At 45.6% G+C, this 13,020-nt stretch overlaps 1 protein-coding gene across 1 annotated transcript in view; it reads right to left on the bottom strand.

Annotated features, from left to right (window-relative positions):
• smad9 (SMAD family member 9) overlaps positions 1-13,020 on the bottom strand; it is a 41,342-nt gene that overhangs the window by 7,088 nt on the left and 21,234 nt on the right. The window contains 1 exon segment of the mRNA XM_070439945.1: positions 807-1,063. Within this exon segment, the coding sequence (XP_070296046.1) occupies positions 807-1,063 (257 nt within the window).

Raw genomic sequence — 13,020 nt, 5'->3', positions numbered from 1 at the left:
CCTCCCTGTAGTCCCTCTCTGTAGTCCCTCCCTGTAGTTCCTCTCTGTAGTTCCTCCCTGTAGTCCCTCCCTGTACGTTTTCTTCTGTTTGGTGCGTAGTGAATATGACTTTGGTGTGTGTATGTGTGGCAACTTGAGAATCTTGTGTACCCCTTTGCGTATATACGTGTATGCGCGGGTGTGTGTTGGTGTACGTGTGTGTAACGAGATACGACCGTGACCAATATATATGTGTGTAGTGGTCTTGGAACACTCCAGGCGGGAGCCAAATATGCTTCTACACCTGCATTACTAGCTGTTTGGGGTTTTAGGCTGGGTGTCTGTACAGCACTTCGAGATATTAGCTGATGTACGAAGGGCTATATAAAATAAAATTGATTGATTGATTGATTGAATATCAGAATAACATGGTGTTGAGTTACCGTGGAAACAGAGCTTTCAACCTAATGACTTCTTTCAAATTTTTTTACAAATCATAAAACCATTTTGAAATATTTGGCAAACATAAAAAAGATATTGAATGCCATCTGTAGTTTTGTAGGCTGTTAACTATTACATCATTCTTTCTTGAAGCTTCTAAACAATGTCGTTTCTACTGAACCAAGTATCAGAATAACATGGTGTTGAGTTACCGTGGAAACAACGTAGACATCTAATTTCTCCTCTTTTCGCTCACAGACATCTGTTTAAATGTGAGTTTCAGTGCTACATTCACTGCCCATGCAGACTCTCTCATAACCCCACCCTCTTAACACCTGACCCTTCACCCTTCACCCCTGACCTCTTACCCCTGACCCCATAGTTACCTTGACGAAGCTCATGCGTATAGTACACATCTTGGTGAGTTCGTAGACCACCTCGAAGCCGTGGTTGACGGACTGAGAGAGGAGCTCGGCGAACAGCTGGTTGTTGAAGATCTTCAGACTACAGCCGCTGGGGATCTTACACACGGTGGTGGCATGGAAACCATGCTGATAGTTACAGTTACGACTCTGGACGAAGATACTGCTGTCACTCAGACACTCTGCATAGACCTCACCACCCACGTAGTAGAGATGGACACCTGGAGGGGGGGAGGAGAGAGCCAGAAGGGTTAAAATCCTTGAGCTCATTGCTATCTGCTATCGTCTTGGCAGAGAAGAGGACGTACGGAGAGACATGAATAAGTAGAAAATAAAATCACTCCAATAATATAATTATTTTCTTAGCAGTAGCCTACAATAACAGTTTGCGTCTTTGAAAACTGGACCTATATTTATGGATCACTCCCTGGTTCCTGCAGAGTTTAGTGTAAATATCGAGCCATATGGCAGCTATCATGGAACTATCATTCCAGTGTAATATCTCCAAAGCAAGCTCATCATGGCACTCATTCATTCCAGTGTAATATCCCAAAGCAAGCTATCATGACCACTATCAATCCAGTGTATATCTCCAAAGCAAGCTATCATGGTACTATATTCCAGTGTAATATCATTCCAAAGCAAGCTATTCATGGCACTATCATTCCAGTGTAATATCACCAAAGCAAGCTATCATGGACACATCATTCCAGTGTAAATCAGCAATGCAAGCTATCATGGCACTAATCATTCCAAGTGTAATATCAGCAATGCAAGCTATCATGCACTATCATTCCAGTGTAATATCAGCAATGCAAGCTATCATGGCACTATCATCCAGTGTAATATCTCCAAGCAACCATCATGACACTATCATTCCAGTGTTAATATCAGCAATGCCAAGCTATCATGGCACTATCAATCCAGTGTAATATCTCCAAAGCAAGCTATCATGGCACTATCATTCCAGTGTAATATCTCCAAAGCAAGCTAGTCATGGCACTATCAATCCAGTGTAATATCTCCAAAGCAAGCTATCAGGCACTCCATTCCAGTGTAATATCTCCAAAGCAAGCTATCATGCACTATTCATTCCAGCTGTAATATCTCCAAAGCAAGCTATCATGCACTAATCATTCCAGTGATATAATCTCCAAAGCAAGCTATCATGGCACACCTAGCTGGTGTTCATCCCTTGCCAAGACAGAGCGGTAAATGGTCTCCTTATAAACCAGCCGTGTCTGGATAGCTTCACTTCACTTGTGTCTGATCCCCTGTGTGTGTGGTGTGTGTGGTGTGTGTGCTGTGGGTGTGTGTGTGTGTGTAATAGGGGGACTGAGGGATGTGGGAGGAGGCCGCAAATTGGCTCCTCTCCCACCCCTCGCGTCTTCCTATTCCCTAGTTCCCAACACCACACATAAAAAAACAACCACGTGTTTTTGACAAGCAGCCCATGGCAACGCTTTTATCTTTATCCAATGTTGGCACGGCAAGTATGATCTGACAACCATGAGAAAAGCCAAAAGCCCAGGCTTTTCCAGGTCATATGGCCTCTTTGCAACACACACACACACGCACGCACCACACACGCACACACAGAGAGAGAGGAGAGAGAGATGGAGACAGAGAGGAGAGAGAGAAGAGAGAGAAGAGAGACAAGGGACCTTTGACGAGCGCCGAGATAGAGTTAGAGCATGATGATGCAAGACATGCTCCATGCGCATCTTTAGACGTATGGATGCTCCTGGACATATACTCCTCTCCGACTATATTTCTTGTTTCTTGATGAATATATGTCTGAGTTTAAGATCACTCTAGAGATCAGAAAGAAGAAATTCCAGTGAGCAATGAAGTCTATATGTGACACAATCAACTCCTGTAATACATCATCACGTTACACTAATGATTAATGAGATCACATATAGAATAACTGTGGCACCTACAAGTTGTATATACAGCACCTCCTCTTGTCTAGCTATCTAGTCTAGCACCACAGGGAGCAAGAGAACACCAGCCAAGCAGAGCGTCAACTTAAAAGCTAAGCCATACAAGGAAACGAGCTATGAATCAAATAAACCTAGCAAGCGTTCAGTTGAGAGACAATTACATCCAAGTAACGTCCCAAACTGAGCTGAGCTAACAAGCAAAAAAGTGCACGGACTAACGTGGCTACAACAGATGCTTCAGTCTGTTTGTGTGGACTGGAGTGTTTCTTTCTACGTAGGTGATTTGCGTGTTTTGTTAGAGAGAGGAGTAGTCGCGAACAGCAGACGAACGAAATCGTTCGCCAGTGGCCTTAGCGGGGCAGCAGATCTAGCAGCTCGGCTTAAGACGCATGCTAGTGCGTCCTCGTAGCTCATAGCATGAAGCGCATCTCGAGGAGCAGGGCCAGTGGCCCCACTCCCTCAGCGTCATGCGTCGAGATCTCAATTCTCTACTCACATTGACCAAGGTCAACCAATGACACAACTTGTAGCAAGCTTTCAAAACTCTAGCAATTTCTACTACCGTAGCGAGCCTCACGTGGCCTACATGATAAGCGCCTTTCTTGGTCACGCTCTACAAACATTAATCTCGGTGTACGCCTGAGCAATTGTCCATCGTCTTCTCTCTCGAGCTGGACCAGCCAAATGCATGGCCGCTCTCACTCAGTCTAGTTCTGCTTCAGCATCAGCCCTATGGCAGTACATCTGAAAGAGGGAACTCTTGCTAGATCATGGGTGGGATACGCTGCATCATCACTATTAGTCAAAGAGAGACCTCTAGTATCGCACGCTGCCTGACATCTTACCGACTAAGAGGACATGCTGTATCTCCCATGTATCGACATCTCGTCTCTCATCAGCAACTGCCGCGCAATCTGTCAGTAGTAGGCGAACTCCTCTAAGGTGTAGGGTTGTCAATGGAGGTATCTCTCTCTTGAGGCTGTTTGAAACAACTTTCAGCCATTAAGGAGAAGAGCGAGAGAGAAGGAGGAAGGGGCACTAGGCCTACCCAGGTGCACACTGTCCCCTCCAGCCAAGACCACCACAAACTCCACCTCTCCACCCCAGTACTCTTGGTAACTCACCCTCATGGCAGCCACAGTGCCCAAAAAGGCGTGGCGACTCCAGAAGCACCGTGGCTCTTGTCGCGACCCACCTTAGAGGCGTGGAGGACATCGCTGCGCGACCCTGAAGGAGGAGAGCGACCCCCTCGAGTGTCACGAGCGTCCCAGGTCTCCTCCTGGCCGAGGGCCGCCTCCTCACCACCATAGGCTGCCGGATTGAGGACCTGAGGTGGTGCCTTACCAACCTACGGGATGGGGAGTGTGGTCCTGGCGGTCAGAGAAGAGCAGTGAGCCACAACAGCACACCAGTCAAGACTACACCTGTAGGCAAGAGCTCCTAAACCAAGGTGAAGGACAGAGTCAAGAACAGCTAGCCTTTGCAACACAGCTGAAAGGAGGTTCAGCAAGAAGAGAGACGCGACTCAAGAGAGAGCTGGCTGATCTAACAAAGGAGGTGAGAGAGCTCCAAAAAGGACAGGCACGAGCAGCATGAAGAGAGCTGACCGCACTAAGAAGAGGAGCTGCAGGAGAGAAAGAGACAGAGGGACAGGCTGGCAGGAAACAGATAGATCACCACCCTATGAACCTGCCCTCACACAGGCAGAGAGCCAGCTCAACCAGCCAGACTTCCCCCAGCCCTGGCTGGCCCTCACCCTCCTCCCCAACCCCACAGAACAGCCTCCCTGACAGTGGCAACCCACACAGACCAGCCACACCCCAGCTCCAACACCCACCAGCCCCCCTCTGCCCCCCCCAGTCCAGAAGAAACACGGCTGACAGCGTCCTTGTTAATGGACTTCAAATGGGAAGTATGTTCAGGGACAAGAAAAACTTTTCCCTTAGACACCAAAAACGAGAAAGGTGTGGTGCCCAACAACGCAACAGCTTGCCATTGGAGCTGCTTGATGAAGAACCAATTCTCGGTCGCCAAGCCACATTTAATCATACATTACCGGAAGCAACGACCGGCCGTGCTCAGCAGGACAGAGGGTGTCGACTTCACTTACGGGGAGTGATGAGAAGGCCCGCGCAATCTTCCCCAACTTCAAGAAATTTCATAGTGTGCAACCCTTCTACAGAGGAGGGACTTCCACCCTGCCACAATCCAAATGAATAAAATTGCCAGCCCGTATCCCGGGACTGTGCCCTGCGACCCAATGCTACACACTGGCCCACCATCCCACCCTCGATCTGGACTGTTCTCTATGACCATGTTCACCTGTACAGGGAGACAGTCCCATCCTTGCCAAGACTCTCAAGGACGTCGCTCTTAAACCGCAGCCCGACCTCGCCACCCAGAACAGCGGAAGCAATCTCCACCCCGCCGAGGATCACTGAAGACAAACATCCCGCGACCAGCACCCTGGACCCCCCACCACACCACACACCACCAACCTCAAATGCCCACCACAGCCAGCGCAGCACAGACCACCCCCAGCCCAGCTTCCAAGAGCACCCAGATGAGGGCCTACCACCCTTTCTCCTCCCCACCGCAGACCCAACCTGGAGGACACAGCCCCAGCAGGCAGAGCTACGCACAGGGCTGTGAGAGGAGCAACTGGCCCAGCCCCCACCAAACCAAATGAGTGACATTAAACAAATGCTGATTCTACTATGTGCTCACATGTGATGGGCCCGAGGGTTCATGGTAAGAGGAGACCACAAGAAACTCCACCATTCCAAACACTACATCCACCCAAAGTGCATGACACAAATTCTATCTTAAAATGTGATAAACAATCACATTTGCCAAAATAAGAGTTTACCTTTATAGAAAAATGCTATTTTAATGGTTCTTTCTGGATTGTGAGTGTTGCTCTCATTTTTGAAAGTTAAAGAAAAGGAGAAAAAAAAAAGTTATGAAGTCTTTTTACGTTGCAATGTTGGAATATACAAGGATTGAAGTCCTCTGCGTTTTGGGCTAAAAGAGCAGAACCCAGACTTCCTGGAAAGGAAATTGATGATGTTGATATTGTAGTACTTACAGGAAACATCGGTGCAGAGGTGATGTTTCCACTGGCTGTCCACTAAGGTTAATAGGGAGATAATCATTACCATCCATAAATTAAAAGGAATCAAACAGGGCAGAGACTCAGGGCGGGAATGCTAAGATGGTATAAATCTGAAACTAATTATGTTCAATCGAATTGATCAAAAACAGAGGAATTCTTTATCTGGTTAAAAAATTCAACAAGGAGGCTATCTTGGACAGATAAACAACGTCTTCCTCTGGTGCCACATACATTCCCCCTCAGAGTCACCCTACTTCAACGAAGAGAGCTTCTCCATTCTAGAGGGAGAGATTAAGTCACTTTCAGGCCCAAGGCAAACGTACTGCGTCTGTGGAGACCTGAATGCTAGAATAGCAAGAAAGAACAAGGACACTATGAAGACAGTCATGCGGGATAAACACCTACCAGGGAAGGCAATAACCTTTCCCTCCCTAATTACCCCCACAGAAAACAAACTATGACAAGTGAAAAACAAAAATGGATGTACAGCTCCCTGAGGCTCTGTCGAACACTGGGTCTGCTACATAGTTCAATGGCAGGCTGAGAGGAGACTCTTTTGTAGGTACACCTACAGCTCATCCCTTGGCAGCAGCACTGTAGACTACTTCCTCACCGAACCTTAAACCCAGAGTCTTCTCAGAAGCCTTCACAGTTCAGCCCACTAACACCTCTCTCAGACCACAGTAAAATCACAGTGTATCTGAGAAGAGCAGAAACCCAACCATGAAGCATCATGCCCAATAAAATACATGTACTAAACAAGCCTATAGGATGGGAGTGCAAAACAGTACAGACATTCTTACCAAAAGCAATTAGTAGCCAAAAAAATTACAATTCTCCTGGACAACTTTTTAGCCGTAACATTCTCTTCAGCAATTTGAAGGTGTAAATTTGGCCGTTAGGAACATAAAAACTTTAATTTGACAAATTAGCCTCCTGGCTAATCTAAAGAAGCATAAAAGCAAACCAAAAATAAACAGATAATGAAAAATGTTTGATAATTGATTGCAAAACTAAGAAAAGTCATTGAGAAAAATATATCTAATCAAAAAAACACAGGAGAGAACCAGACAACAAAAAAATATACGCCTTCAATATGGGGAAACACGGAAGCAATACAAACGCCACCCTTAAGAACAAAAAAGGAACAGACATTTAGAAAGCAGCTGATGGAATGCAGGAATCCCATAGAATCAAAACCACTTCTGGGAGAATTGGAAGAAATTAAACAAACCTCATCATGAGGAGTTGGCTATCCAAAATGGGATATGTGGAGAAATCACTTTCTGCCAAAACCTCTACAAGCAATATAACAAAAGGAGCCCAGAACAAAGATATAACAAGAAAAAAATTACAAAATCCTTGAATTAGCAGTCAAAGCACTATCAGAATCCTAGGGATACCCCAATTACAGGAAGAAGAATTATTGGAAAAAATATGCCAATCTCCAACCCAAAAAGGGCCTGTGGGTCGGATGGGATTTTAAATGAAATGATCAAATAGTTACAGACCACCAAATTCAAATGGCATACTCAAACTCGTCAAACATTATCCTCACTGCAGGGTATTTTCCCCGATATTTGGAACCAGGGACTGATTCACACCAATCCATGAAAAATGGAGACAATTTGACCCAAATAATTACAGAGGGAATATGCGTGAACAGCAACTGGGGAAAATTCTCTTGCAGTATTATAAATAGCAGACTACACATTTCCTTGACGAAACAACGTCCTGAGCAGAAGCCAGATTGGATTTCTAAAAAATTATCGTACAACAGACCACATTTACACCCTCCACACTCTAATTGAGAAAACAAGCTTAACCAAAAACAAAGCAAAAAATCTACATCGTGTTTTGTAGATTTCAGAAAGCATGTTTGATTCAATTTGGCACGAAGGTCTTTTTTATAAACTAATAGAAAAGTGGGATTGGAGGGAAAACATATGAGTTTTATTAAATCAATGTACACTAAAAACAAATGTGCGGTTAAATGCAACAAGCAAACAACTTCTTCTCTCAGGGGCCGGGGAGTGAAACAGGGCTGCCCAATACAGTCCAACATTATTTAACATCTACATGAATGAATTAGGGCCAAAAACATTAGAAGAAATCGACAGCCCCACCTGGTATCACCCTACAACAACAATGAAATCAAGTGTCTGCTGTAACGCAGATGACCTGGGTGCTGCTTTTCCCACTAAAGAGGGAGTTTACAGCAACACCTAGATCATCTTCACAGGTTTCTGTTCAGACTTGGGCTCTGACGTTAACCTTAAAAAAAAAACAAATATAATGATATTCCAAAAAAAAAGGTCCGGAAATAAGGATGACAAATATAAATTTCTGATTTGGACACAGTTCTATATAGAACACACCAAAAAAAACTACACATATCTAGGACTAAAATATCAGGCAACACAGGTAGCTTTCACATGGCTGTGAATGAGCTGAGAGACAAAGCAAGAAGGCATTCTATGCCCATTAAAAGGAACATCAAAATTGAAAAGTTCCAATTAGAATCTGGCCTCAAATTTTCAATCAGTTTATTAGAACCAATTGCTCTATATGGCAGTGAAGTATGGGGTCCTACTCTCTAATTAATGAATTACTAAATGGGACCAAACATCCCAATTGAAGTATTGCATCCAGAGTTTTGCAAGACTGTATTGCAAGTACAAAGAAAAACTCCAAATAACGCATGGAGGCCAGAATTGGGCCAATATCCCCTCCTCATTCGGCAATAGAAAAAAGAAGCCATCAAAATTTTACAACATCTAAAAAACAAGTGACCCCCTAAAAACCATTTCCATCACCCACAGCATCTACAATGTCAAGAGATGAAACCAGAAAGCAGTTCCCCTCAGCCAGCTGGTTCTAGGCTCAGTTCACCAACCCAAACCAACCCCATAAGCCTCGGCGAGCGAGGGCCCTGCAGAAAATCTGGCCCACCAAATCATCACAAAACAAAAAGAAAAATATATAACCTATTGGAAAGACACCACAAAAAATCAAAGTAAACTTCAATGCTATTTGGCTCTAAACAGACAGTACATGGTGGCAGACTGATCTGACCACTGTGAGACTGATAGAAAACTGAGGGAAAACATTGACTAGGTTACAGACTCAGTGAGCACAGTCTGGCTATAGAGACCCGGTCGTCACAGGACAACCTGGGCTGACCCCAGGGAGGACAGGCTGTGCTCACTCTGCCTCCAGGGAGAGTAGCAGTACAGAAGTGCATTTCCTACTTACACTGTGACCAAATACTCAGACCTAAGAGCATATTTCTTTCCCAAAATTATAATGTCAATACAAAGAATTTTGAAAACTATAAAAGATGAAGAAAAATTTCAATGAATTTGTTGGAGTGAAAAGCCAAAATGTGCAGTTTGGCAGCCAAATATTGGTGTCCTCCTGCCACAGCCTGAGGACAGCCACGTGAAAAATGCTAAGTAATGTTGATAATATTTCCCATGTACTTAGTTTTGTTTTTGTATTTCGTACCAGGTCATGTGTCTGTTCTCAGGCATGTTGACATCGGTCTACCTACTGTTGCTTTTTAATGTATGGGTTGTTCTGATTATATTGTTGTTGTAGCTGTTATAATGGTAATCCCATTTGTGCACTACTACTATTATTATTACTGTTTAGTCCCACCATTTATTTATATATCAAAGAGATATATATGTTGTGTATACTATATACATATATATTTTTATGGTAAATTTTTCGATATGATATTACTTTGACAATGTTAAGTAATAATAACTTTGCCATGTCAAAATTAAAAGTCATTGAATTGAATTGAATTGAATTGAAGAGAGAGAGAGACTGACAACAGCCATGTACATGGTTCGGCGCCGTTCTAAGTGGAGAGCCAGAGGACTTTTCCTCTTTACTGAACTCTCTTTAATAAGAAAGAAGAAGACATGTGTGACTATGTCTGAATCCCCAAATGGCTCCCTGTGGCTTCCTATCAAGCTCCCTTATTGCTGCCTGAATGCACTCCCTATGGGCTTCCTATCACTTCCCTATGGCTTCCTATCACTCCCAATGGTCCCTATGGCTACAAATGGCTCCAATGGCTCCCTATTGCTCAAATGGCGTCCAATGGCTCCCTAGGCTCCAAATGGCTTCCAATGGTGCCCTAAATGGCTTCAAATGGCTTCCAAATGGTGCCCTATGGCTTCAACAATGGCTTCCAATGGTTCCCCATGGCTCCAAATGGGCTTCAAATATCTTCCTATGTCTTCCTATGGACCTTCCTATGGCTCCCAGAGGTCTCTGGTCAAAAGGAATACCAACTATTTAAGGAATTGAGCCCACCAATTAAGGAGGCCACAGTGGCAGATGGACTAGTTGTTAACATTGTGAAACAAACACTCATAATGAATGAAACACTTTATTTAAATGTGGTCATTTTCACTATGTCCCTGTGTGTGTTGTGTTCAACCTGTGGCCCGATGTGCCTGCCGTGTGGGGTTCTCACCTTTTGCCGATGTGGCCTGCGTGTGTGTTCTCACCTTTTCCCGATGTGCCTGCGGTGATTCTCACCTTTCCGATGTGGCCTGCGTGTGCGTTTCTCACCTTTTCCATGTGCCTCGTGTGCGTGTCTCACCTTTTCTGATGTGGCCTTGCGTGTGTGTGTCGCACTTTTCCGATGTGCCTGCGTGTGCGTTGCACCTTTTCCGAGCTGCCTGCTGTGTTGCGTTCTCACTTTTCCGATGTGCCTGCGTGTGTGTCTTCACCCCCTTTTCCGATGTGCCTGGCGTGTGTGTTTTCTCACCGTTCCGATGTGCCTGCGTGTGCGGTTCTCACCTTTTCCGATGTGCCTGCGTGTGCGTTCTCACCTTTTCTGATGTGCCCTGCGTTGCTGCGTTCTCACCTTTTCCGATTGTGCCTGCGTGTGTGTTCTCACCTTTTCCATGTGCCTGCGTGTGTGTTCTTCACCTTTCCGATTGTGCCTGCGTGTGCGTTCTCACCTTTTCGATGTGCCTGCGTGTGCGTTCGCACCTTTTCGATGTGCCTGCGTGTGTGTTCTCACCTGTTCGATGTGCCTGCGTGTGTGTTCTCACCTTTTCCGATGTCCTGCGTTGTGCGTTTCTCACCCTTTTCCGATGTGCCTGCGTGTGGCGTTCTCACCTTTTCCGATGTGCCTGCGGGTGTGTTCGAGGTGGAGTTGCGGGTGTGGACGTTAAGACAACAGGCCGAGACAAGAAAGCGGTTTCTTGTTGTGAGGGGTACGGTGAAGCCGTCCACCAGAACGCATACGGGACGAAGCGTGGAACGTCTCTCCGACACGATTATTCAGCTCGTAGGTTACGCCACTTGAACACCAGTACTCTGGGTCCTTCATAAACAACACAGGGCCGCAGGTCGTATACAGACAGGAAGGGGTTTATAAGGCCAAAACAGTTTTACAAATAATGCACCAAAATATTCTTAGGTGGAGATGTACAATTGTGTGACTAGATCTCCACGGGCAAAAAAACATCAAATTAAACAACAGATTTTCTTAAGTTATCTTTAGATGTTAATTATGACTCTAGGAAGTGTATACTGGCTATGGCGTCTCAGATGGACAAACATACTATTGCCCGAGTTTTAACCCCATTTTCAAGGGAAGGTATTTTAAGGGAGTATGCGGGAGTACACTGGTTACGGTTCGGCAGCCGAACTGAAGCACGCTGACTGAAGCACGTTGACTGGAAGCACGCTGACTGAAGCACGTTGACTGAAGCACGCTGGACTGAGCAATGCTGACTGAAGGCACGTTGACTGAAGGCACGCTGACTGAAGCATGCTTGACTGAAGCATGCTGACTGAAAGCACGCAGTGACTGAAGCACGTTGACTGAAGCACGCTGACTGACAGCATGCTGACTGAAGCATGGCTGACTGAAGCACGTTGACGAAGCACGCCTGACTAAGCATGCTGACTGAAGCATGCTGACTGAAGCATGCTGACTGAAGGCACGTTGAACTGGAAAGCACGGCTGACTGGAAGCATGCCTGACTGAAGCATGCTGACTGAAGCATGACTGACTTGAAAGCACGCTTACTGAAGCACGTTGACTGAAGCACGCCCACTGAGCTGAAGCATTGCTGAACTGAAGCATCTGACTGAAGCATGCTGGACTGAAGCATGTTGGACTGGAAGCATTGCTGACTGAAGCATGTTGACTGAGGCATGCGGACTGAAGCACGTTGACTAGAAAGCACGTTGACTGAAGCACGCTGACTGAAGCACGTTTGACTGAACATTCTGACGTGAAGCATGCTGACTGAAGCATGCTGATGAAGCATGCTGACTGAAAGCATGTTGACTGAAGCATGCTGACTTGAAAGCATGTTGACGGAAGCATTGTGACTGAAGCAATGCTGCACTGAAAGCCATGTTGACTGAAGGCATGACTGACTGAACATGCTGACTGAAGCATGGTTGAACTGAAAAGCATGTTGACTGAAGCATGGTGACTGAAGCATGCTGACTGAAGCCATGTTGACTGAGGCAGTTGCTGACTGAAAGCACGTTGACTGAAGCACGTTGACTGAAGCACGTGACTGAAGCATGCTGACGAAGCCATGTTGACTTGAAGCATGCTGACTGAAGCATGTTGACTGAAAGGCATTTGCTGACTGAAGCATTGGTGACTGAGGCATGCTGACTGAAGCATGTTTGGACTGAGCATGCCTGACTGAAGCACGTTGACTAAGCACGCTGACTGAAGCATGGCCTGACTGAAGCATGCTGACTGGAAAGCACGCTGACTTGAAGCACGCTGACTGAAGCAGTTGACTGAAGGCATGCTGACGGAAGCATGTTGGACTGATGCATGCTGACTGAAAAGCATGTTGACTGAAGCATGTTGACTGAATCATGCTGACTGAAGCATTGCTGACTGAAGCACGCGGAACTGAAGCCACGTGGACTGAAGCACATTAACTGAAGCACGGCTGACTTGAAGCATGGTGACTGAAAGCATGCTGGATGACTTGAAGCCACGCTGACTGAAGCACTTGATGAAGCACGCTGACTGAAGCACGCTGGACTGAAGCACGTTGACTGAAGCATGCTGACTGAAGCATTGGCTGACGCCTTGAGAATTCTTCTT

Source organism: Salvelinus sp. IW2-2015, unplaced genomic scaffold, assembly GCF_002910315.2.
Source record: "Salvelinus sp. IW2-2015 unplaced genomic scaffold, ASM291031v2 Un_scaffold2057, whole genome shotgun sequence".
NCBI lineage: Eukaryota > Metazoa > Chordata > Actinopteri > Salmoniformes > Salmonidae > Salvelinus > Salvelinus sp. IW2-2015.
This window is presented reverse-complemented; position numbering and strand designations above follow the sequence as displayed.